The sequence below is a fragment of the Filicampus tigris genome, chromosome 3 (assembly GCF_054856515.1).
Source record: "Filicampus tigris isolate MCC_2025a chromosome 3, RoL_Ftig_1.0, whole genome shotgun sequence".
NCBI lineage: Eukaryota > Metazoa > Chordata > Actinopteri > Syngnathiformes > Syngnathidae > Filicampus > Filicampus tigris.
Window position 1 is genome coordinate 19,078,720 of NC_141219.1, and position 26,242 is coordinate 19,104,961.

At 41.6% G+C, this 26,242-nt stretch overlaps 2 protein-coding genes across 9 annotated transcripts in view; both read left to right on the top strand.

Annotated features, from left to right (window-relative positions):
- The window catches only part of dennd2b (DENN domain containing 2B), a 53,543-nt gene extending 52,426 nt beyond the window's left edge, over nucleotides 1-1,117 (top strand). For all 4 annotated transcript variants that reach the window (XM_086025829.1, XM_086025828.1, XM_086025831.1 and 1 more), the window contains exons 19-20: nucleotides 164-250; nucleotides 730-1,117. In XM_086025829.1, coding sequence (XP_085881955.1) covers nucleotides 164-250; nucleotides 730-764 — 122 coding nt within the window. In that variant the 3' untranslated portion in view covers nucleotides 765-1,117. The remainder of the gene's footprint in view (nucleotides 1-163; nucleotides 251-729) is intronic.
- Nucleotides 1,118-2,471: 1,354 nt separating this feature from the next.
- Nucleotides 2,472-26,242, top strand: trim66 (tripartite motif containing 66). Of its 5 annotated transcripts, none has more exons than XM_086025648.1 (19): nucleotides 2,472-2,699; nucleotides 6,083-6,284; nucleotides 7,527-7,722; nucleotides 11,843-11,926; nucleotides 12,002-12,131; nucleotides 12,310-12,547; nucleotides 13,515-13,629; nucleotides 13,841-13,987; nucleotides 14,686-14,803; nucleotides 16,478-17,334; nucleotides 20,289-20,507; nucleotides 20,729-20,858; nucleotides 20,937-21,012; nucleotides 21,096-21,273; nucleotides 22,298-23,142; nucleotides 23,242-23,365; nucleotides 23,457-23,531; nucleotides 24,028-24,180; nucleotides 24,273-26,242. In XM_086025648.1, the coding sequence occupies exons 3-19, from the start codon at nucleotides 7,609-7,611 to the stop codon at nucleotides 24,507-24,509; spliced, it is 3,840 nt and encodes a 1,279-aa protein (XP_085881774.1). In that variant the 5' UTR covers nucleotides 2,472-2,699; nucleotides 6,083-6,284; nucleotides 7,527-7,608; the 3' UTR covers nucleotides 24,510-26,242. The 5 variants fall into 5 exon arrangements, with proteins under 5 accessions (XP_085881774.1, XP_085881775.1, XP_085881773.1 ...); XM_086025649.1 differs by having other exon boundaries at nucleotides 12,431-12,547; XM_086025647.1 differs by having other exon boundaries at nucleotides 6,083-7,722.

A 26,242-nucleotide genomic window follows, 5' to 3' on the forward strand; every position in this document is an offset into this window, starting at 1 on the left:
GCAAAGCTGTGCACTAGTTGAGTTCCTACTGGTGTGCTGAATTGTAAACGCTCAAACTGCTTTTCATGTTCCCACTTTGTTCAGAGTGTTGACCTCCTTTGTGCTCAAGCTGTAATGCTTACCGCTGCACTAGTACTGACCTCTAGTGGCAATACTGTGACAGGTCTGTTTGAGCAGAGGGTGGATCAGTACCTGGAGGAGCTGCCAGACACGGAGCAGAGTGGCGTCAATAAGTTCCTCAAAGGCCTTGGTAAGGTGGCTGAAGGCCTTTTCAAAACAATGAGTGCATCCCAAATACATGCAGTATTAGATCAATTCAAAATGAATATTTGTGATTGTGAATGTGAGCGGTTGTTTGTCTATACGTATGTGTCCTGCAATTGACTGCGGACCCCACCTGTAACCCAAAGTCAGCTCGGATAGTCCCTAGCTCAAACATGACACTGAAGATAGAAAATGGATGGGAGAATATCGTTGCTGTCCTGTGAAAAACACGTATATCCAATTTTGGAAATTTTGAAAATGTTCACGTTAATGCAATGTCTGTAACGTGGAAACACCATTCACGTAAAAATAAGAAAAATGAAAAAAAAATGTGTTTTTCACAGGACATCGGTGATATACAACTATAAATAGCTGTTAGTCATTTATTTTGCAAGTGTGCTGTTGAGATGGCTTGAGTCGTGCTACACAATAGTTATTTACTATGATTTGTGTGGACTTTTTCAGGAAGCAAAATGAAGTTTCTCCACAAGAAGAACTAAGGCGTCCACATCGCGATTTCAACCCTGACGTCCTGCATTTTTGCATCGTGATCCCCGTTATTTTGTGTAAACTTGTACAGTACATATTTCACAGTGAGCTGGCCTTGATACTAGTCAGAGTATGAACTATAGCCATGGCAGGAGGGTACACAGAAGTTTGGCTACTCAGAAACCACTGGTGTTCTTGTAAAGAGTCTATGTGACACAACATTGGCGTCAAATGTACAGTTTGTATGCTTCCATGCTGCATCAGTTCAAGACAGAAGCATTCGAATCTGCTCTAAAACGCATCAAGACGGTGAACTGTAAGCATATTTTGCAATCTTTCAATAAAAAAACGTCATTAAAACAAATCAGGAATGTGTGTTATACATGTGCAACTTAATTCCTATCCTTAGTTATCTCCTCTAAATAATCATTCGAGTGTCCCTTAGTGAAGCAGGTTACGCCCAGCCTCCACTGAGGCCACTGCAGAGATCCCATAAGGCCTGGTAAGTCTAACAGCAGCTACGTTAACCTAATTACGTCTGGTCTCATCACTGTTGGCTGTCACCGCCATGCTCTCATTAGTTCCCCGCTGACTCCGACTGACATGTTTCTTCTCTGCTTGTCTGCAATTAACTCTTCACTCCAAGTAACATGGAATCACTGTGTGCAACTATGGTTGTGTTGGTTCAATAACAGGGATCATACCATTAGGCAATCATTGGCAGTTGCTTCAGGGCCACAGTTTTCCAATGTCTACTAAAAAATTAGAAGGTTTATTTAAAGCAGTTTTAGTCTTAATTTGAATTTGTTTCAACTGCAACCCCTCTTCTCATGGAATGGACTACTCCCTATTAATTTGTATGTGAAGACTTCATTCATAAAGATATCTGCAAAATGAATTAGCTGGCTTGGTTGTGAGTGGAGTAAAGGAGAAAGGAAGTGGAAAGTAAAGCAAACGTTTTAAACCTCATGGTGAGAGTGACACTTTTGATCATGAAGTACTACAGAGTATTAAAGCAGTCAAAATGGTCAGCTAGATTAAATGGTCACTGTCCTGTGAAAAACGCGTATGTCCGATTTTGGAATCAAAACAAAAATCACATTAATGTGATATCTACCATTCGTGTAAAAATAAGACAAATGAAAAAAAAATGTATATATATATATATATACTATATATGTACTATATACTTCTATTTTTCATATTTGTCTGGCTAGAATGGAGTAGATCGTTCAGATTCAAAACAATACAATATACAATAATTTTATTTATATTGCGCATTTCATAACAGCTAGAGCTGTAGCAAAGCACTTTACATACAATACAATAAAAAGGCCATAATACAACAAGTGGAATCAATAAACTAACATAAAACGCTACATACAATAGACTCCGGAAAAGAACCGAAAATTTCAGGTCTGATCAAAAGCCAGAGAATAGAAATGTCTTCAACCATGTTTGAAAAATGGACAGAGAGGGGGCTTGCCTAACATCCAATGGGAGGTCATTGCAAAGGAAAGGACTAGCAGCCGAAAAAGCTCGATTCCCTCTGAATGACTAAAAAAAATAATTTTGAAATTATTTTATATAAATATTATTTTTTTTTTTAATTGAAAAAAATAAATAATAATGATGTTACACAGTTATGCAAGACGTCAGAAGTAATCGACGAGAACTCCATAGTCCCGCGATAAACAGCGAGATTGAAAGATCCCCAAATTTGGCTGGGCCAAAGGGCGACATCCGCTGGCCGTGACAGACACTCGGAGATGCTGCCTGCCTGGGAGCAAAAACACAAACTAATAAACAAGTCAGCTCACGAAGAAGGGTACACGAAGTAAGTTTTTGGGAGGCTGACACTGAAGCTGTGACACCGGAGGAAGAGGACGAGGAGAAGAGAGAAAACCTGCGGGACTGGAGGCGCACTCGGAATTGACGCACACCTGGTAGGATGTTTACTTCAGGGTGCACCATAACTAGCACATGCGAACTAGTCCGAACATTAGTTTGTAACATTTAGTGATTAACTTTGTGTCAGTGGTCGACGTCGTCTCGCGTGGTTGTATAATATATTTATTTTTTATTTGTATTTTTTACTGCGCCACGCTGCCATGATAGATAGGTGCGTCATCTCCCAAAATGTGCTCCGATGCTGAAGCTGCAGGCGCTGGATGCGGGAGGGCGGGGCTTGTGCCTCTTTGATTGACAGACTTGGCTGTTGCGTTACTTTAGTGCTCACTGCTCAGGTGCAACATTACCACGACGACAAGACGAAGGCGAAATGTATTCTCTAACTGCCGCACTTTTAACTGTGACTCATTGGAAAGTCGTTTGACCCGTTGTTATACCCAACTTTAGGTCCATGTTCTAGTACGTCCTTTGTCCTCACTAGTAATTACACAATTCATCCCATTTGTTGAACCAATGTGTCTTGTACGTAAAGTTATTTGCACTAGCACAGTAGTGCTTCTGCACAGTCATAGGACAACTTTGTCATACTAGTAGGACAACTAGTTGACATCTGTACGCTACTAGTACTATTACTGAATCGCAAGATGTTAACTAATATAATTTTATACTGTCACTAGTAGTACTAGTAGCACGGATGTTTGCCCTGAGATTGGCTGCTGACCAGTCTAGGTTGTACACCAATTCTCACCCAAAGTCAGCTGGAATTTGCTCCAGCACACCTGTGTCCCTGGTGAGGTACAGAAAATGGATGGAAGAGAGATACAATTAAAAATAAAATTAGAAATACCAATAAAACCCATCCATCCACTAGCCAAACTGTCTATGGGCAGTAGGCAGGGGACACCTTGAACTGCTTGCCAGCCAATCGCAGGGCACACAAAGACAAACAACCACTCGCACTCACTATCACACCTAGGGGTAATTTAGAGTGTTCAATTAACCTACAATAAAATAAAATACAAAATTAATCAAAACAACAAGGGTCGCAGTGTGCTGCAGTCTATCAATGTAGTTATTTAATACAGTAATACATCCTCAAGCATACATTTTACAATTAATACAAGAAAACACACAAATGATTGTAATTGAATAAATAAAAGTAAGAATGCAAATAAAAAGTAAAAATAAAACAATAATTGAATTTATAAAGCAAAAATAAATCCAAATCAAAGCTAAAATGAAAAACATTTAAATAGAATTAAATATGGATTGATTAAAAAAGAATGAATCCATTAAAACTAATCAAGCCAATTAGATAAGAATAGAATAATTATTAATCAAATTTAAAGTTAAACAAAACAATACAAATAAAATAATACTTAAATGAATTAAATTGAATGAAAATATGAAATACTGGAAATTAAAACAATATAGTCCGTCCTGCCTATGCAAATGTGTTGTAACTGCTTTTTGAAAATATCCCCTGAAGAGGAGAGTCACTGATGGTGTAGTGGTACACACGCCTGAGTTGTGTGCGGGCAAGTGTAGGATCGGTTCCCGCTCAGTGATGGTGTCTGTGTGTCCCCTGTGACTGGCTGGCGACCAGTCCGGGGTTTAGTCTGCCTTTTCCCCATTGTCAGCTGGGGTAGGCTCCAGCACCTCCCTGCGACCCTGTTGTACAGGATAAGCGGTTTGGAAGATTGTTCCCCTGAAGAGGAAGCTCTCAACTAAAAAGCAAGTGCATTCCACAATTTGGGGTTAATGGACTGCAAGTTTTTAATCTCGTTTGAGGGATTTTTAGTAAAAGGCAGCCAAAAGACACATCGTGTCAGCTTTAACATGTTATTCCAGCTTGGTGCAATGGAAGTTAGCAGGAGACAGCTCTGTGCCCTTTTTGTTCCAGTGTGCCCATGTTAAAAGCCGAGTGAATGACGAGCGACTAATTGTGTTTTCAAATTGGGTCCATGGGCACACCGCGGGGAACGGGATTGCGCCGAGCTCCCCACTGAAGCACCCAAGGATGTGAAATTTGCCATATTTGTAGGTCAGGCTGCTGCAGAGGTTGTTGTCAGGCAGACTAACAAAACACCTTCAGAGAGCTTCAAGTATTTTCCTCTTTTGCAAGACAATCAACATTTGCGTATAAATTAGTTCCCAACCAATTTTTTGGAAGCCGATGCTGATTCCAATATTTGGAAGGAAACAATTCTGATAACCGATTTATTGGTGGATTTCATTGGTCTACAGCAAATTTCAATCAGGGATGGCTTTATGTGTCCCTGACCCTATTTGGACCTGATGTGCTCGAGAAAAAACAAGAGGAGATTCAAAATTAACTAAAAAAAATGATCTAGAAAGGTTTACTTGCATCACTGATTAAAAAAAAATGAAGGAAATATTATTTGACCACTGAGTGTTATTTGAAAACATACATAATGAATAAAATGAATAGCTTGTTTTTTGGTCCCTTAAAGTGGAATTCAACCCAAACATATTTTTTTCTAGGATATGTTCTATGCAGGCCCACTAGCTGAAACAAGGCATTCTGGTTAATATTGTGTTTGTGTGATATGAGAAATCCTCTTTGCCATGAAGTGATGACTTCAAAATAAAAACCATAAACACCTTTCTCACATATCAAAACATGTCTTTGACAGAGTTGCATTTGGAATATATAATATACACAGAGAGAGAGAGAGAGAGAGAGAGAGAGAGAGAGTTCAGCTGAAATAGGAGCAAATTTTAACACTAATAATGCACACTTAGCATGAATCTAAACCTAATCAACATATATATACTTAGACATATTACGTCTTAATGGGCATATAAGAGGATGGAGAAGGACGTAATGCACACAGAATAACGTTCTGTTAGCCGGTCGATTATTTGGTGGGGTCGTGGTCTAAATTGGGTCTTCATCTCAGTAAGTCCATGAGAGAATCTTAATTGATTTCATAATTTTAGCAAGGGTTGCAGGAATGTAACCGGGTCCCATCTGGAGCTTATCAGAGGTTGACCTGGTTTTGATGAGCCACGTTAGCTCCTGTGGGCCCTCATGCTCATGCTGACACAGGGCTGCCGGAGAAGGCCACAGCTGCCTTAGTCTTGTCCCAAACATCCTTCTTTTGGACCTGCCAACCTGCTGGCAAACAAATGTTCCTTCTCTTCCTCCTTTACTTGGTCTTCTTTCCTCCATTGCACAAAAAGAGCTTCCGGGGGTATTGTGCCCTATAAAAAAAATAATTATCTCATGTCACTAACTCCCAATTATTATGCACAGGCTTGTTTAAAAAAAAAAAGAAAAAAAAAAAAAAGAGATTCTCCCAATTTGCGCGGTGAAAGCAGGGGATGAATTTGAGTGTGACACCCTTTCTCTCTCTCTCTCTCTCTCTCTCTCTCTCTCTCTCCTCCGCCGCAGCGAGGGGGGGCCCTCCACTCGGATGAGGTGGCGAGGGAGAGCGCTGCGTGAGGCTGTCATGTAAGCGGTCTCCTCCAGGGCACAGCGCTTCCTGCCTCAGGTAAGAAGTGTTCTCAGTGTTCCCGCTGCTGAGGCGCCAGGCGGCACGCGCTTCAATCTGCGAAAGGCGACGCCACTCTGCCAAGGCACAGACATGGAGAGGGTAAGGTTGTTGATCGCATTGATGATTAGTTTGGCTGTGTGGTTTGTTGCTTTGGTGTGGGACACGCAGGCTTTTTTTGCGGAGGTTTTGACAGTATGTTTCTGTTGAAATGCATGCAGAAATATTTTCCTTTTCTTCGAAATGATCTTTCATGCTGGTCCCTGCTCAAGAGGCTCGAATGGTTGCAATCGCTTCATCTGGCGAAAGCTTCACAGAAGTTCAACCTTCAGGATTACAAGAGACACTAGCAAGTTATTCTAATAAGTGTTGATTGATATCAATAGTGTCAATTCACAACAGAAGTTATCTCAAGGCACTGTACACATTGAGCAGGTAAAGAACTAAAGCCTTCATTACTTAACATAACATGAGCAAACACTTAGCGACACAAGCAAGGAAAACCTTCCTTTAAGCAAGAAACCTTGATCAGAACCGAGGCTTTGTGGGGTTTTATGTCTAGTTTTATATATATATATAACAGCAACAGAATCACTTCAGTTTCACATTCAGGTCCAAAACAAGAGCATTCTGTACTACACTGACCTTGACATGGAGCAGAAAGTGGAATAAACAATCACGGTTCACACTATCAGCTACTCCATCTGAAGAATTATTTTTCAACGTGGCACTTTGAAAAGAAACTTTACAATTTTCGAGATGCGTTATTGGCCGAAAACAATGAAGTAAGAGATAAGAAGGAATTTCTTCTCTTCACCTGCTGAGCACCCCGCGTCGAAAGTAAGTATATACAACGCAGGCTCACGACATGGGCTGTGTCAAGCGTGAATTTTAGCATATGCCAAGGGGCCGCTACAACTTGGACAACAGGCCACAAATGACCCCGGGGCCATAGTTTGCACACCAGTGGAGTAGAGGGATGACTGACAAGAGATCAATGGCCACAAAGCAGCTGTAATAGTCTCATGATGACAGCATAGCAGACATTTAGAAGAACCTTTCTTCTTTTGTGATTGCATGTTTTCCAATTTCACCCAACATCCCTTTCACCGGGTGACTAATCAGTGTTGAAACAAACAATTGTAGACAACCAAAATGTTCCCTAGCAAACGTCCTCCGTTTTTTTTTTTTTATGATACTGTACCGTATATGTATTTAGGTCATTCGTTTCAGGTTCCAAAAATAAGGTCCGAAATCTAGAATAGAGTGACAGCATGCGAAAAGATCTCACCTCTTTGTTTTTGCTAAAGTCTGCTAAAGGTGTTGCTTTGCCTCCTTCATCAGAGTTGCTCAGAGTGCTCGGAGATGACACTTGCACAGAGCCTGTGCACACTGTGCAACAAGTGGTTGTGTTACCAGTGCACGGATGTGCATCAGCATCAGAAAGCCGCAGTGTCACCCCAGTACACGGACCTGCATGACCAGCAAAGGCCTGAACTGCACCAGAGAGGCTCTGGCTCTCTTCCGACGACTGGACCAGGCAAGCAAGCTTTCATTGAGTCTCCATTCTCTTTTTCTTCGCTGGCCCGTCTGACAGTTTACTGTTCAAGATCCTCCATGTCAATGCTCTCTCTGTTTTTTCTACCCGAGATCTCAGTCACTCAGTCGGGATCTGGAGCGCGGCTGACTTTACCGCTCTCTATTTAAGTCTTTTAACATCATGTTGTCATCCGTGGAGGCTGAAAAAACGTTGACGTACAATGCTTTTACTCTTCAGTACACTTCCTCTGATGGCTGCAGTATGTTTTCCATCTCAGTCATGGTGTTCCCAGGATCGAATGATTGAATTCGTCGCTCTCACAATCTGTTAGTTGACACAATTTAGTAGAAGCAGACTAAAGCTGTGACGTCACTTCTGGTCCGCAGCTAAAGACGATTTCGACAAACATGGCGGCCCCCATGCGTTGATGAATTATTCATTTAATTCTTATTCCATAAATGCAATATTAATTAGAGTGCAGTGTTTTGACTAGTGCTGGCACATATAATGTATTGATTTAAATCATGGGTCTCCAAGTCGGGTCCTCGGATGTGTTGGAGCAGGGAAACATGTTAAGATGTTTGGGTTTAGTTTGAGAAAAATGCTCAAGTAAAAGAATTTCACAAGTGCAATTCCACCAAAAAGTTACTGAAGTAAAAGCAATGGGATAAATGTAGCTTTGCCTTATTAAATTCCACTTGGCTAATTGCTAAAAAAAATGACTAATATAGCAGCTTATTGAGGAGCAGGGTTATAATAGATTTGGAGTTTTCATTCTAGTTAGTTTTTAAGTTTTAGAGCAAGTTTGTTAGTTTGTATTATTTTTATTATTATTATTACTATTATTATTATTTGTAGTAGTAGTAGTAGTAGGCTTTAATTACTACTAATATTAATTTAATATTAAGTAGGCTTAATATTAGTTTCGTTTTTATTAGTTTTAGTATTGGACTTAATTTTTTTTTAAAATATGGTGTTGTTTGACCTTTCTTTTTCTGTTCAGAACAATACCAAAATAAATACATTTACAATGAACCCTGAAAAATGAAGGACATTTGCTAGAATTATAATGACTTTTAATTTAAACATAAAGGTGCAGTTTAAGTTGGTTTACGTTTTTTTTAAAGCATTACCTTTTTTTTTTTTAATTTCGTGAACATAAACGTTTTTTAAATTTTAGTTCTTTACTTCATTAGTTTTCGTCAACTATAATAACCTAACTGAGGGGTGACCTTCTTCATGTACTGTATTGTAGGCCCGTGTATTGCTGCTCTCAGGTGGCCAAGTGCGCACACCAGAAGTAGCAGTGGGCCTAAAATGTCTATTAACTTGAAGCAAAAAGTGTGGCAATAAAGTGTTTCATTCTTTACATTCTATTTAATAATAGTGCTATTTTTCTTTTCTAAAAACACAAAGGGCTTACTTAAAATACACCTCATGCCATAATCGAAGGAAACATGGTATGCCTTTCAGTAATAGCTGCCAATGGTTCCTGAAGATCGCTATTTTAATCACTCCTTTATTTAAATATGTGTCCCAGATTTGTAAAGAGGCTGTAAGGTTTCATTACTTGCTAATATTAGCTTGCTGCTATTTAAAGAGCCTCAAGTGGAGTAGAAGCTTTTGTAGACCACTCCTTCGTCCTCTGCGCTCGTTCGTGGTGAGACCTGTGTTAGCATGTGCAGTGTGAGAAGAGCTGGCAGACAGGATGTGAGCAGTCACATTGGGTTTGGCGAACACTGAACAACGCTCCGCTCGTAAGCCACACAAGTGTGAGCGGGTCAGCCGAGGTGAAGCTTCCAACATTAGCCACTCTCCGTGCTGACCTATTTACAAGTGTTTGAAAGATTTTTTCAAGTGCAGCTGGCTGCTGCATCAAAGAATTGATTGGACAGCTTGAAATATTGTTCACTTTCTTTGTCACTCAGATTGCTCTTGTACTGTTGGAGTCAAACTTAAATAGCAGCTTGAATTCATGTAGTCGGATGCTCTGTAGCAAAGTATAGTATGCAGTCTAATCTAACACACCTGTCCAGTAAACAGCTGAATGGTTTGGTCTCAGTTCCAGGTTATTGGCTGTATCCTTATAGCCTAGACTGTCTTTATGTAGAGCAACACTTTTTGTTCATATCCTTGAACCTCCAGTGACCGGTATGAGAGCGCGTGAGAGCGATAACACCAAATTTAACTCACCTGCTCCGCATTCACACGTTGGACCTTGTAACACTAACGAATCACTGGACACCGAAGAGGGAGAATTTGCTAATTGGGCCTAATTTGCACATTATCATTTAGGGATTGACTAAACTTTGAGGCCTCTGGTTTAGACCCTGTAAAGTGAATTCAGAGATTTGTTTCTTTACTATATATGAACTAAGTCATGCTCAATTGTGCAGCTATGGGGCTTTATTTTTGTGCCCAGGGCATTTTTATGCACGTGGGTGGTGTTTTCTTGCTTTTGGTATTTTCATAGACGAGCGTAGTTAGAAATGGGCGTCTGCGCCTTTTTGCGAGTGAACACAGCCAACTTGCTTCCCGGCCAAGGGAAGCGGCTACTGTCTTGTGCAGGAGAGGCGATGGCGGAAGCATACCATACTCGTTGTAGTGCGTGCAGGAGATTGGTTGGTTGGATGATATAAAGTTAGCTGGTGTGAAGTGGGGACTTGGTGAACACCTTCCACCTCTGATAGTCCATCTGTGTGTGACACCTCATAAGGAGAAAGGCGGAAGTGCCTAGAGGGGTAAAAGCATCTTTGAAAAGCCCAACTTGCATATGGACCAGGGCTTTGCGCTTGTGTGGTCGCTTGAGCGCACCTCGCTGTGTGAAAAGCCCTGCGATGACCCAGCGGGATATATTCCAGCCACTGGAGGATTAAAGTGGACACATTTTGCCACCTCAAACATGTTGTTATGTGTGGAAGCAGTAGTATTTGATTTTGACATTTTGACAGGACTGGATTTCAAACTTATCTTGGAAAATCAAATCAGTTTATATGGGAACTCCATTAATATAGACTAGGAGAAAATGGCTAATATCAGAAAAGCAGAGGCCACAGTATGCTTTAGATCAAGTTGCATTGTTGTAGACACATTCCCCTACTGCAACTCAATAGTGTATTTAGACAGAGCGTTCAAACAGCAGGGTTTTGGTCCTTGCTAAGCTAAATACGATTACCTTGCTGACATCAATGTGACATTATCATTTTCTGGTTGCATTTCAGAACATCTTATTTTACTTATGGCAGCTATTGTTGGTGTTGTCGTTCATATACTGCAGCTGACTCTAGCCTCTGCCCTGGCCCTTAATGTGATAAGTGGTAGAAAATGGATCGATGGATGTTAAAGTACCGGTAGTTGTTTGTCCTCTCTAAACACACTTGCCGGTCACAACATTAGGTACACTTGGACAATATAGTGAGATCCAAACAGATTCTAAATTGACTATAGGTGTGAATGTGAGTGTGATTATGCACTGTGATTGTTGGGCAACCAGTCCAGGATGTGCCCCGCCTCTACCCCAGTCAGCTGGTTATAGGCTTCAGCTCAATCACGACCCTAATGGGTACTATTTGTGGGGTATGGGGACCGATTTCTGACGCAAATAGCGAAAACCCTAATATCATGGGATGTGCCAAAGCACTACACGAAGCTCCTCAATTTCCTTCCTTGGCACAGAGATGCTACAAGATGCAACACTTATATTAGACACGGCTTTGGCCTGAAGACAAAAATAGAATAGATGAGGGTTTTTTTTTAGCAAAACATGGTGGATAGGTTCATAAAGATGTCTGTGAATTGGTGAATTTTGTGAAGATAGCCATCATATTAGGATTAGACTACTTCCATCACTATAAACCTATCGTTAACCTAATAGCATAGTTGCCTTATACTTTCTGAAAACGAGAAAAATAACCCAAAACAAGAGAACAGCAAAAAGCAAGAAGTGTTCAGTTGATTTAATGTTTGCGTTTAAGGAAAAGCACAACTTTTACCAAGCACATTAGTATTTCTTATTGATAGTGTGGCAGTGAGTTCAAAATTACTTTGGCGGTGATGCTCTTAGGCTACCAATGTTATTAAATAAATAGCTCAAACAGAACTAATTATTCTCTTTTTTCAGATTTTTCTATACACTGTCCAGCTGTACCTAATGAAGCGGCTAGCCAGCATGTATCCACACCTGTTGAACAAATGCGGCTGTGTGGTTTGTCCCGAGTTCTCTGCATCAGTCACTTATTTCCTACTTGCTTGTTGTATACCGTCTCTTTTTTTCCCCCAGGTACAGGGTCATATCCTTGTTCCCTCCTCATGTGCCACTCTCATAGACAGCAGCCCCTGGAGCTGCTTTGTGAGTCATGTGACCTCCTGTGCTGCAGCAGCTGTCACTTGTCCTCGCACAAAACCCACAGGTCAGTCCTCTCACACGCACACTCATATAGCACAAGGACACGGCAAAGAAGGGCTTACTTAGTGCAGGTTGAAAACTTCCCTGTCACTTTTATCATTAGTATCTGCATAAACACTACCCTTGGCCCACCTCATATCTATTCAGTATTCGTATGCTTTTGTTTTTCGGTGGTGTTACAGCACAGCCGTCGGCTCTAAGGTCACCTGCATCCCGGGAGAAACACATTTCCTTCTGGCGTTGTTTATTCATGAACTTCCCCTCTGTGGTGCCTGCTGTGAATGCTACACCAAATGTGTGCAGGGTGATGCAGATTGGGAAGGCTCTCCACGATCAGCGATGGCTCTTTGAAAGCCTGATGGTACAGGTGGAAGAGAGGAGGTCTGCAGTTGAAAACAACGCAAAGCAGATAGAGGACAGGTTGGTTTGGGACAAAAGAAATCAGTCACATAAATGAGTTAATTTTTTGTTGTACTGTGACATGAACAATTTAACTTAACAAATACATGTTTCTTCTTCACTTCCCAGATACTTAATTAATCTAATTAGCTCCGTTACAAATACTCCATTTTGATTTAGGTATGTCCTAAATATGCTTGTTATTAGAGTTAGGAGACAGGAACTGAGCCCTGCCGCAAATTGCGATAATCCATAAACAACTGCCGATACATAAGTACTTTTTTTTTTTTTTTTAGACAAGGATATGGTCTGATTTAATGAAACTTCACCCCTCACTTCGACGTACTTCCTACTCCACAAGATGGTCCCAAAGCAATAATTTTGTATTTTATATGGCTTTGGCCTAAGCACAAAAGCAGAGAATAGGCAAATTTTGCAATCAATAATGGGGCATAGGTTCCCCCCCCCCAAAATCTGCAAATAGACAAATTCGCTAATACCAAAATGCAACTTCAGGGAGGGTGCACTGTACTGTGGTTGTAGATTGAAGAAAAATCTTTTGTCCCTCTCTTGTTGCTGGTAAGATTCTTGTATTGGATCTCATTAGGGGGTGCAGGAAGTGATTATGAAAAGTCTACACACCTCTGTTCAAATGCCAGGTTTTTGTGAAAAAAAAATAAATCACCTTTTCAGTTCGTTGCCTTTGACAAGGTGGAGTGAATTACGAGCAGTTCGGTGTTAGCACAAAAGCTTTAGGCTTCTGCAAGTGAGTAAAACAGTGTCGGGAAAAAACTTTTTATTTTTAGCTATACAAGTTTTCAAATCATTTAACTTTGTGTCATTTTTTTAATGTCACAAAACCTGGCATTTGAACAGGACCTTTTGTAGACCTTTTATATCCACGCTAAACTGAATATTGTGGCCTGTGAATTTATCTTACTATCTTATGCAAGTGAGATTTATTTCCCATTTTCTGTCTTTTTTGTAGAGTTCATGGAGTCAAGATTGCACACAGGAAGGCTGAGAACCAGATTAAGATGGCAAAAATGATTATGATGAATGAGCTTAACAAACGAGCTAACCTATTAATAGAGCAACTGGAGGTAATTACTTTCTCCTTTTCTTTCCTTCTTATCTCTAGGCCAGTTAGCATTTGTGCGTGTAAAGAATCAGTTATCAGTGCTGAAGGAACGCAAACAAAAGCCCTTCGTGCTCAATCAAATTATCTTAAGACAACATTCATGGAAATTGAGTGGAGGGGTCATTGATTGGTGATTGATGCTTGACTGCATGCATGGTTTTGTTTCTCTTTAGAAAATCTCAGAGGACTTGCAGCAGCCGCTGGAGGACCAACTGCAAGGGGCGATAGAGACATGTGCCCAATTAGACCACGTGCAGAAGTTCATCAATTGGGCAACGACCCACCATTGCCGGGGCCCGGTGCTCTTTAGCAGGAGACTGGTACGCCAACACAACGACGCAATGACATTCACTGCAAGTGGAAATAAAACTACTGGGGAAAAAACATTTAAATAGGCTACATTTAGTGAGCTTCTGAGAAATGCATATTTGAAGGTAGATCATCTGGGCATGGTGAAGCTCTCAAATTCATACAGTGACAAAAGAAAAAAAAACACATATCATACACACCGTAGCATTGGACACTGCATCAGGAGTACATCCAGAACCTATGACATGTAAACAGGAGGAACTGTGATGCTCAACATATTGTTGTCTTTTGATTGTCGGGAAGGCACTATCACAAACAGACAAAAATGCAGTGCATTATACTATAACATGCATAATATAAATATAAACATTTTGTTTCATCATAAGCACGATGCTTGCCCACATGAAAGGGCATTACAGTGTCGTAGTCAAGATACTGTATCTGCATGAAATCTACTGTTTTAGTTAGGTGTGCGTTGACATAGCTCCCCCCACCACCTCCAACAATATTTCAGTTTTTAAAAGTCAATCTTCAATATGGTGAATTCTTGTTTTCCTTCTGGCTACATTCAAATCTGGCTAGCACTTTGAAATTGCAAACTCCCCCTTTCAATCTTACATATTAGACATACATTGACAATTTGTTCCAGCAAAGCAGAATGAAATGGAATGGGCAAATCACTTTACATTACTATTCATCTTTCTATCAGATTTCTCTGCAAATCCAACAATTGCTTGACTCATCACTGCAGTCTGAAACTTGGAGTCCTGTGAAAATCAAGTTCAATTGGGACGCCAGCTATTGGACCAAACAGATGTCCTCTTTGGGTAAGATGCCAACATGACGACAATGACGATATCGCATGATGATACTGTTTCCTCATCAACACAAAGGAGAAACACCCTTTTTTTTAAATAGGCCGGATTTTGTGTGGTTGGGCCCATCCTCCACAGCCACCCTCTTACCTTCTTTACGATATACAGTAATATACTTAACTGCATTTAGAATTTCACAGAGCTGAGCATCGCCTAACCACCACCGAGTTCTCGTCTGCATATTTAAAGGACCTACGTGGTCCCAGTCTGTCCCCTCGTTGGCAACAGTCAGATGGCGTCGAGATATCAAACCAAAACATCTGACATACACATGCATAGCGTGGTGATCTATGAGATAAAAACAATTTGGGATCACGTGGGTCATTTAAATATGCTGACGGGAACTCGGTGGCGGCTAAGCAATGCCCAGCTCATTTCATATGTACAGTACATGTGGCTAGAAAGCAAAGTGCGTAGAGTCTGTCAACAGAACGCACAGTTGCAGTCAGTGAATTAACCCATTAAGGACGGGAGTGCATAACCGTGTTTCTACCACTAGAGCCGGGAGCGCTGTTGCGTCTTTCTACCCTTAAAGCCGGGAGAGCGTATACGTCATTTCTCATTTATTATTTAATTCTCTGTCTCTTAACCAATGAAATGCATCAGAATAGACATGTGACGGTGTCGTGAGTTGTCGGAGGATATCCGGAATTTTTTCAAGCAGTAATGGCGGACGCCGTCGATCGCGGGAGTTCGAAAATGAATAACGGCAATGATATAGACAACACGATTGTGGACTTTGAACCAGTAGAACCAGTCGAACGTGATATATGGTTAAGATATATGTTTGTAGATAATGACAATATCGATGTCTTTGTAACAGAAAAGAGGATGGTAATTAATTACCACTCAATGTTTTTTTTAATTAAACGTAGTGCTTCTCTTGCACTGACATTTTATATTTACCTCTTTGATTGGAATAGTAAAGATGAATAAACTCGAGTCTGCGTGAAAGCCACATGTCTAAGCTCTCAAATTATTTTTGAATTATGTTTCTGTCTGCTACAGGGGCTGAGATATTAATTATTTTGGAGGTGTTGAATTTCTGGGAAAACTTCAGGTTTTCAAGTGTAATTCCAAAGACCACCTTAGGTTTTGGGGAGCTGTTGAGCCAGGCGCTTTAGGCCTTAATGGGTTAAGCGATCGATCATTGCCAACAGCTTATTAAAATATTCACATTCTCTCGTGTTGTCACACTTTTCCTCTCTTTGTGGTGAGCCAATTCTTCCTTGACAACCATGTCCTATTTTTGTGGGTCAATAAAAAGAATACGTTCCTAGTGTTCAATCATTTAGTTTTGGGCGATCAAGTGACCAACTGACATTTTTTTTAAATCAACTTTATCGATTAATTGCGTTGTTTTAACTTTTAAATGTTAATGAGTGACTGACTCAACTTTTCTCACTTGATTGGCTAAAAGGACTTAAAGTTGAGGTTTATAGGGCCAACCGCTATTTTGGCACTAGTTATTATGTGGTCTAACGCTGCTGTATTGGTGTGAAGGGAACTTTTTCTTTTTAGTCCTGAACATCGTATTTCAAAAACTTGTCTCAATGTGGTGGCATAGCCTGAATGGAAAAAAAAATGTTGCATGCATATGTCTTACTGTAACTGTGTGCTATCCAGGCCAGCTGACTGTGGAAGGTGGAAACTGCCCCTACCCACAGGGCTTGGCCTGCTCCACCGTTCTAAAGCCCCAGCCTATCACATGCTTGGCTCTGCCGCCCATTTGCCACAGAGGACGAGAGTCAGCTTGTGGCTACCAGATGTGCTATGAGCCCCAGGTGTGTTGCCTGCATGGCATCCCTTCTCAGTCAGAGCTGGACAAGAGCCAGCTAGGAGGTCCACTCTTCAACTCCAGCTATGTTCCAACTGGCCCTGGGTGCCGGGTGCAGAGCCAGCAGTTGCTGAGGTGCTGGGACCCAAGTGACTCCTCTGCCTTGCAAACACCTTCCCAATGTCCTTCGCCTCCATCGCATGGCCCCATCATGGGACCGATCCAGATTAATTGCAGTCGTGGACCTGCATTCCAGCCACAAGCAAGCACCCCCGAACCCCAGTCGCTTCCCCAATCTCATCTCCATCACCATCATCAGAAAGGTTCCCTTCCAGTCAGCAACGGTCAGCAGCCTGCAGACCAACCTCCGACACGCCCGAGCCATGTCCCGTGCCAGGAGAGGTTGTCGAGCAGCGCACATCTGCAGGAGGTTCTCGGCGATACGGTTGTGGAGCAAGACACCGCGTCCGAGGAAAGCCAGGATGAGCGATGCAGAGTGGAAGAAAGTCATGGACAAACAGTTGTGGCAGAACTCGACGAGCCACGGACAGACAGAAGCACTGTCCAACAGCAACAGCAGTCACAACAACAACAACAGTCACAACAACAACAACAACAGTTTCAGGTTTCTCCAGCAGCAGAACTGAGGAAAGAGCAGCAGAAAATCAGTCCTTCACAGATGCTACGAGGTCAAACGACTGGCCGGGTGAGAGAACGTTTTCCCAACAATCATATTATTTAACAAGTAATTTTAACAAATCGCTGAAATAAAACCGCACAATCCAAAACTATAATCGTAATAAATTACATGATGCAGATGATGTGTTCAGTGAATGTATAATACATACTGTATATACCTCTCAAAAGACTGATTCAAGATCATTTCATATTTAAGCATTCAAACACTTGCAGGCGCAAAGGGAATGCTATTAAGCTAATACCCAAGCTTAAATAAATATGATGGTGGCAGCCAGGCGGTGACTGATTTACTTGGCTGACATATTGTAAGAGAGAGCAAGATTATTCTATTTTAATTAAAATCTGCAAAGTCCTTTAACTAAAAACACACTGGTTAACTTACTGCCAGGATGATCAGTTCTCACAGCTGACAGCTTGCCTGAAAACAGATGGTACAACAGAAAGTAGCTTCTGCTTTTATGAAGAAAGGATGACGAGAAAAACAGAGTTTCACAGCAAAGCATCCAAGAATCGAGGAGAAAACACAGTCCTGATTTATTGCCAGTTGTTTGAGCAACCACAATAATTATCCCTCTAAAAATCCTCGGGATGCTTGATCACAAACACAGAGACAGAAACACAGAGATGCATTGTTTCTGTGTCACAGCCTGTGAATATGACATAAAACCACTTGAGCGTAATCATTCCTGTACTTAACCTGCCATTAATGAGCCACTCAGGGAATAGTGGAAGTATCATTTCACTCGAGATATATTCCTACAGTTCCCCACCATTTCCAAAAGAAGGATTAAAGTATGTTCTGAAGCAGTCTCAATCCTTTATGTCTCCTCAAGAGGTACGGATCAGGTGAGTGTTTTAATCGCATGATACTCAGGAGCAGGTGCTCTATATCGGCCTGACCTCAATTTGGAAAGAAGGGCGTGTATAAAAAGCAAATGATGTTCAAGCCCCCATCTTACAGCAGCTGAAGACTCAGCTAAATCTCAGTTTGATGTCTGACTTAAATTGCAATACAAGAGAGCAGAGGAATGAGTTGTAGTTTGGGTATAAAGTACCAGCACAAAGAAGAAAACTTTTTATGGCAACACCAATTCCACTAGCGATAAAGTAAAGCGTAAAACATGATGTGATATTATAACATATCTTGGACCTACTGAATAATGTTTATAATTGTGGTAAAGGAGGGCTATGCAGGTCATGGTAATCCGCAAAGGATGGATCAAGGCAACTGGGCCCTCCAGGTTTGTTGAAGATTTTTCACCTTTAATCCAAAGGCTTCTTCAGTTCAAAATCTCAAGTTTAGAGTCTCTAGTTATGTCGCTGCTGGGCTTGTTCCCTCGGGGTAGTCTTAATAGGGTTGCTGTTGTTGTTGCCAGGCGTGTCTGGTGAAGTACCGGCCAGCTTGGTGCCAGAGTGATACAATCTTTGGGGGAGCGATGTCAGGCTCCTCAGCATTAATATTAGTCGTTCTTCAAAGAGGATAAATAATATATTCCTGTGAGTATGGTTATATTATGTATACTCATGTAATGCTCCACAGTTTGTGTTCATATATCTGTTGCTTTGCTCTGTGGGTTTAACACCGCTACATAGATGCTATTCATTAGCACAGTCGATAGCCGGGTTTACATGGAGCCTTGTATTCCAATTAGAACAGAGGTCTCAAACTCCGGTCCTTCGGGGCCGCTTTCCTACAAGTTTTAGAGGTTTCCTCCTGCAACACACCTAATTTAAATGATCAAGATCATTATCAGGCGGGCCCCTGCAGAACTTGCTGATGAGCTCATCCTTTGAATCAGGTGGGAAACTACTAAAACATGTAGGAAAGCGGGCCTCGAGGACCGGAGTTTGAAACCCCCGGATTAGAATGAAACCAAATGACCAACCGAAATGAAAATGCTCCGCTTCAAACACTTCAATCGAATAAAAAGGCCGGATCCAAATGTAATTTCATTGGGATTCACAGTGGTGGGATATTCCTTTTGACCATCCGAACAAACGTCATGACAACACTTCAGTTGGAATAGCCAGTCTGCATATGCTCTGTCTTGACATTAACGCGTACTGATGTGTCTGCGACAGAACTTGTTTTAAACTACTTGTAACTTGTTTTTATCAAGCTGTCGCTTTAATAAAAGTGTTAAAACAAGCACAACTACTGTGCTAAATAGCCAAATGAACTCCAACTTGGTAAATAATATGATGTTTCCATCGATCAACGCGTCACCTGACTCTACAATGGCTGTACTGATTAATGTAGTGGCGCATGTAAACAGCAGATCGGAACAGATCATGTCACACTTAAACAGTTGACCAAAAAAGGTCAAAATGTCAACCCAGCTCACGGCGTTTCCAATTATATGTTAACATGAGCAATTAAGATAGCGGACTTAACCTCAACCGGGAGCTGCAATAAACAGTTTGAAGCCTGTTTTTTGGGGGGTAGAATTGCTCACTAATTCCACCTGCCCAACCGCTGCTTGTTGTGAAGTGAGTTTATTTCATTGGGTGCAATGGCTTTTTGGATTCTGTCCAGGTCTTTGTTGCTCATATTTCTTTCAATTTTACAACTGTAGCAGGAGTGAGTCCACTAGCAAGAAACAAAAACAACAACAACAAAATAAAAAAACAACAACAATCCTAAAACCTACAAGCTATTCCTTTCTTCTGCTTTAATGAAAGGAACACACTGCTCTCTAAATGTGGAATTTACATGTGGTAATTACTGCTGTAACCAATCCTTTCATTGCGTAAATAATTAGAGTAATACGTATGCAGCTGTGATTCTGAAGGACCACTTGCTTTGAATTAGCACCAGAATAAGCGCCGAGTGATGTTTTTGTTGTACACACTTCCTACCCTTACCCCTGTCTGCTGTTCATGACACGAACAGGTGCACCTGTGCATGATGTGGCACAGCTTGAAACACTGTTGAGTTATGCTCATTTGTGTTCCGCGCAGAGATCCGCGTCCCTGGAGGTGTCTGTGACAGTCAACAATTGTGGCTCTGATGTGCAGCACTGCAGACTCAACCCAAGTTTAAAATGCACTAGCGGAAAGAGACATTCTCAGAGTACCCCTGTAGAGCTAGCAGTCCCATCCGGCAGCTCTAATTCTGAAAGGCCAACAGGATCTACTCACAGCCCTGATGTGGGAACTGCAAATATGGTAACAAGGAAGGTAGATGATCAAATCTTGTCTTCTCGTAGGATTTTTGCCTAGTCTCAGATACGATGGTGGAAAATGTCGGCTCCGTGATTAAACTTGAATGAGATCATGTGGTATGACCAGGAGAAAACATAACGTCTTGAGTTGAATGCAAGCTTCCACACAAATACGGATTCAAGTTGGAGTGTCTGGAGAAGAAACACACTTTGTAATGGTGATTATTTTGTGTTTAGTATGCCAGTGCTGACTCTAGGCAGAGAAGAGCTTCAGATGGTGTTCTTTGCATTGTCAAGGAAACCTCAGCCGACATAATCCTCACCAGAAGTCGGCGGTCTCCATTACTCTCGTATAAGACTGAGCCAGGTGATGGGAAGTGACTACATTTTACAATTATGCATGCCTCTGATTATGCAATAAGCTGTATATCTACCTCCTTGTTAGATCCTTCATACTTAAATGATGAGGTTCGTCATGATGCCAAGGAAAAGTACAGCGTGTCACGAAACGGTCATAAAGGGTATGTACAGTCAACCGTGGTATTTATACAAGATGAGATGTTTTCCATTTTTACAATTTGTTGCTGGTGTTCCTGTGAAGCAGCAGGGGGACTGAGGGAGGCTCTGCAAGAGCCAGAGTTCCAGTGGTGTGCCTCGAACGCCTGAAAGTTCTTATTTCTCAACTTCCCCCACATGGACGAAGGCAGAGTGACCCCTTACCTGCAAGCACAATGGAGAAGGCTAGTTTGCACCAGCAAACCTGGCAGGATGTAACGCACAAGGTACGGTATGTAGAATATGGCCGAAAAAGTAGCATGATGGAACTGCGCTTGATATTAACCATTGGTGCTGTAGTGGGCCTTGGGTCCCAGCCGATGCCCCAAGACCCATCTGGCATAAAAACTGAGCCACAATAATCATGTTACTTAGAAGCATGGTTCTCTCAGCTGATTCCTGATGGCAGAAGCCACAAAACAAGTATGCTGTTGTTGCGATTTTGTTCATAGACCAATACATAATGTTTGTAAACAGTAGGCACCAGGGTGCTTTAAATGAGTTGCTACTGCTGAAACGATGACATAAAATCGTAAATAGTTGTTAAAACAAGAAACAAGACTGTTTAAAGGCGGGTGTGCCACTTCTAAAGGGACAAACTGGAAACCAAATCTCCATAATCAGGTGAGCAGAAGACATTTTTTCATGGGTATGTATAAAATGTTGTACGGGTTGTCGTGAGTAGTCTAGCAAAATATAATGACTAGCCTGCTAGTATAGACGGCAGTGCGCTATCTCATTACACCGGGGGTCTCCAACCATGGCCCTCCAGGCCTTCCTATCCAGCCTGTTTTAGATGTCTCCCTCTCCAAGACACCTGATTCAAATAATCAGGATCATTATCAGGATTCTCAGAGCTTGCTGATGACCACTAACTACGCCTGATTTTCCATCACGTATGTCTTACCTGTTGAAATTACGGCGAACGTTGGGCCTCCGTTTGAAGCAGTTTACTGCATGTAATATCTTGTTTTCAATTGACACTTCACACCTTCAAACTAGAGAAGGCTAAAATCATCAAGCCACCATCCTATTTTCTCAGTCGCTCTGCCATTATCAAATCACATATAATAGTTTCTTTACTCATAGAATATTTGAGTTTTGCCACCCCGAGGTTCATGTATCGTCAAGGTGAAAAGGTGTTTAAAATTAGCGTATTAACATTTTTCTCATTCCCCTCTTTTGATTGAAACGTCTGAGAAAGATTGACCGATGGTATCTGGAGTGAGATTAATGTCCTTTTCTTTCTAGGGTGGGTCACGAGGCCCTGATACCATAAAGACCTGCGCAGTCACAGCATCACAGTCACCAGACAGTCGTCAGTGGCTCACAGTTGACAGAGAATGGGATACCGGCCCAAGGGCCAGCTTTCCTAAAACATCTACACTGTCGCCTGATGACCATCAGGATAATAACTCTGCACTCAACTTTGACTCCGACTCTGACCCCAAGTCAATCTCAGAAGAGGCTGTTGTCTCTCAAGTCGAACCGCAACTCGACTCGGATACATCACCAGAGTTCTCATCGGAGACAGAACTGGAAGGTCCAGGCCAGGAGAATCAAGTTCTGAAAAGCCGCAACAGAAATGGGTCCATGGGGGATTACGATCAAAGTCTCGAATGTGACGTATTTTCAGAATCAGCTTCAGGAGCAGGATCCGAGGATGGGCAAGGAGGACTGGATGCCGATGCGGACTCAGGTGCGGCAGAAACCGACTCAGATGCCCAACCGGAAGTTGGCATCATGTTCCAGACAGAAACAGATTCGGACCATTTGTCTGATCGGCATGGGGACTCTCAGGGGTCTGTGGAGTCGGAACTTGACATAGAATCTGAGCATGAAACAACAGATGAGCCACAGCCACTGCGCTCTGACCTAGAGGAAGAGTACCCCGTTGGACCTGGTCAGAGGCCACTTCTAATTGCAAACCCTGGCCTGCTGAGGAGGGCCGAAGAAGTTGAGGAGGACAATGCGGGAATTGAAAGTGAGGACTTCTGTGGCGTGTGTCTGATCGGTGGGGACCTCTTATGTTGTGATCGCTGTCCAAAGGTTTACCATTTGTCATGTCACGTCCCACCTCTGCTAAGCTTCCCTTCGTAAGTTTCCAATTCTCTTGCTCAGAATACAGTACAGTAAACCTTCCACTGATTCACTGTTAACCCCTAAACCAATTGTTTATTTGTTGTTGTCTTCAGAGGTGACTGGCTTTGCAGCTTGTGTCGAGATGTTGTGCAGCCAGAGGTTGAGTATGACTGTGAAAATAGAAGAACATCTGGGGAGCACACATCAGGACACGGCCTGTCTGAATACGATCAGAGAGTAAGTGGGAAATCCTTTTACCATCCATCACCGCTGATGCACATGCTCACTTTGTGTTCTTGGTCTATTTATTTTTCAAATGATCTTTTAGAAATGTGAGCGATTGACCCTCCTGATCCTCAATAACATCATGAGTGCTCCCTTTCACGAGCCCGTCAGCCCGCTTGTGAGTGCTTTTCATGCTTTGTCTTTCATTTAGTTAGCTGCAAGTCAAAAGCCCATATGAAAAAACGACAGTGCTTTCAATATTTGTGCTATGTCTTGTATGTTGTCCTTGAGGCACCAAAATCCTCTCTTCGCTTCTCAAGGTGAATGGAGAAGAAGTCTGAATGATTAATGTCATGGACACAGTGGCGGGCTGTCTATTTGGTAGCTCACACTTCAATGGGGACTTACCTGACACAATATAGTCGGTTCAAAATCAATATGTGACAGAAACATTAAGAAAAAAGAAAAATAGAAGACATCGCTCACTAGAGTTACAGATTATTAAATGCATTAATGTGTGCAGATCACTGCAGACGTGTTTTGCTTGTTCAAGTTGGCTGTCACATGTTTTGCACTCAATTAGCCAATCAGTGGATGAATGAATACTAATGAATTTGAAATAAAAGGCGCCGGGTTGTAATACTTAAAGTAATAGGTAATACTTTGTGGTGTAGGCTCGTCATTACTATCAGATCATCAAGAGGCCCATTGACCTGTCCGTCATCCGAGCAAGACTCAACATGGGGAGCACACAACATTATAACTCACCGGACCAGTTTGTGGCCGATGTCTATCTCATGTTCCACAACTGTGCAAAGTTCAACTACGTAAGTCATGATATATTAACATGGATTTGTTGGGTTTATGGTCTGATTCTTGTTCATTGCTGTCAGCATTTTGTTCTCCTGTCTGACATCAGCCTGATTCGGAGGTGGCGCAAGCTGGCCACAGCCTAGAGGCCTTTTTCACCACCAAGTTGGAAGAAGTGTTCCCAGGCAGAGTTTTCCCAGCAGCTGAGGCGGAGAGTGACAGCGACGAGTATGATGAGGCCTTTCGAGCAACTGAGAGCGGTTTCCCCTGGCCGGAGAGGAGGGAGCAGTGCCACAGGAAGAGGAAGAGGAGACAATCGCTTAAGTCAAGGAGACATCACATGTAACCAGAACTCCACTATTTTTGGTGTACAAAGTACTTTGATGTTTATTTTGAAACATCTGGTGAAATTTTGTGTTTTCTTTAAATAACAAGAGCGACATGGCAGTTATGGATTGGTTAGCACTGCTTTGGGTTGGGATCCAGGTTCAAATTTTGAGGTGTTGTGTTGTGAGTTTTGTCTTCCGCAGTCCAAAAGTATGTGTCTTAGGTTGAGTCTTAATTGCCTTTAAAATATGAAAATGAATGGTTGCCCTGTGATTGACTGGTGATCAGTCCAGGGTGGAACCCGCCGCTCACTCCAGGTTATCTGGGATAAGTGGTGTCGAAAATGGATGGGTTGATGGGCGAAACGACAATACTCTGAGAATGCTGAGGCTGAAAACTTTTCAAGTAGCAAATTCACTAAGTGGCTTTGAGTGTGACATTGATGTTTTGTTCTATTGCAGCGTGAAGGAATTCTGGATCTTGGTCAAACTTTGCTTCTTTATAGCTATGAAGATCCTAGATAAGCACAACAAACCAAAACCTGATCTTATACTGTAATATCAAGCCAACAACTCAAATTCAACATTGAACACGATTTACCCAAAATGTGGCAGATTTTTATTTGTATTTTTTTAGATAAACAATGGGGTTAATTGTGGAATGTGCTGGGAACGTCCTTGGAAGAATAAGTACCCCTCAGAAAATCATGACAATGACAGCCAATATACCTACATGTTGAGAAGACTAGCCAGTAGACAAGAATCCGGAGTTTGTTCAGCTTTATAACCTGTTGCAGAGAATTGTACAATAACTATCACATCATATTTTGCTTGTTATGGTTCTTCTGCCCTTAATGCACTAACAGTCACTTACCTGTATGTACCTTGTATAATATCTAGTACCTTGAGGTTTGCTATGATGTACAACAAGAATGCTGCTGTTGTATGTTTGGGAAAATGTGTCCTTTGAGACTGAACAGCTTAACATTTTGTTCATGACAGCACTTTGATATACTGCATTGTACTTAGTCTGTGAGTAAATGTCCAGTGCACATGTAAAACTATACACAACTTAGTCCTATCCAGATTTCATAATAGTTGCTGAAAGGATTGTACTCAATGAATGTAAATAGTCATTTGTAGGAGACAGTCAATCTTCCTGCTTGATTCAAATTGTAATGTAAATTATACCCTGCGCTATATACGGGTATACATTGTATATACTTACCTTATTTCTTCATGTAATGACCTCCGCTGTACTACAGTATATGTTTTGCTCTTAATAATTGCCAGGTGTTTTGTCCACTAGAACAATAGATGCCAGAGACTTTCCATAGCTGAGTAAATAAAGGCCCAGATCTGGATTAAATGTTAAGTGCCACTTACCAATCGTATTTAATCGTTGCAGGTATGTGAGGATTTTAATAGTGCCACATGGAAACATTACGTTTCCGTTTGTTATGAATGTTTCAGTTTTACCAGAGTTGCAGGAAATGGTTTACCCACTAACCCCAAGTATCTCAGGCCCATGCAGTAATAGTGTAACAGATACAGTATTGCTATTCATTCTTGCTGTTAGTGTGTTCTGCAAAGCCACTTTCTCTAACTGTAGCACATTTCCTTTTTATATTTGCTTCCTTCAGTGTATGATAACTGGACTTTTATGGTATATGTTCACAATACTGTGTGTACAACACTTTGTAACTTGTTTTGAAAAGTGCTATAGAAATAAAGATATATTGAGGATGTGTTC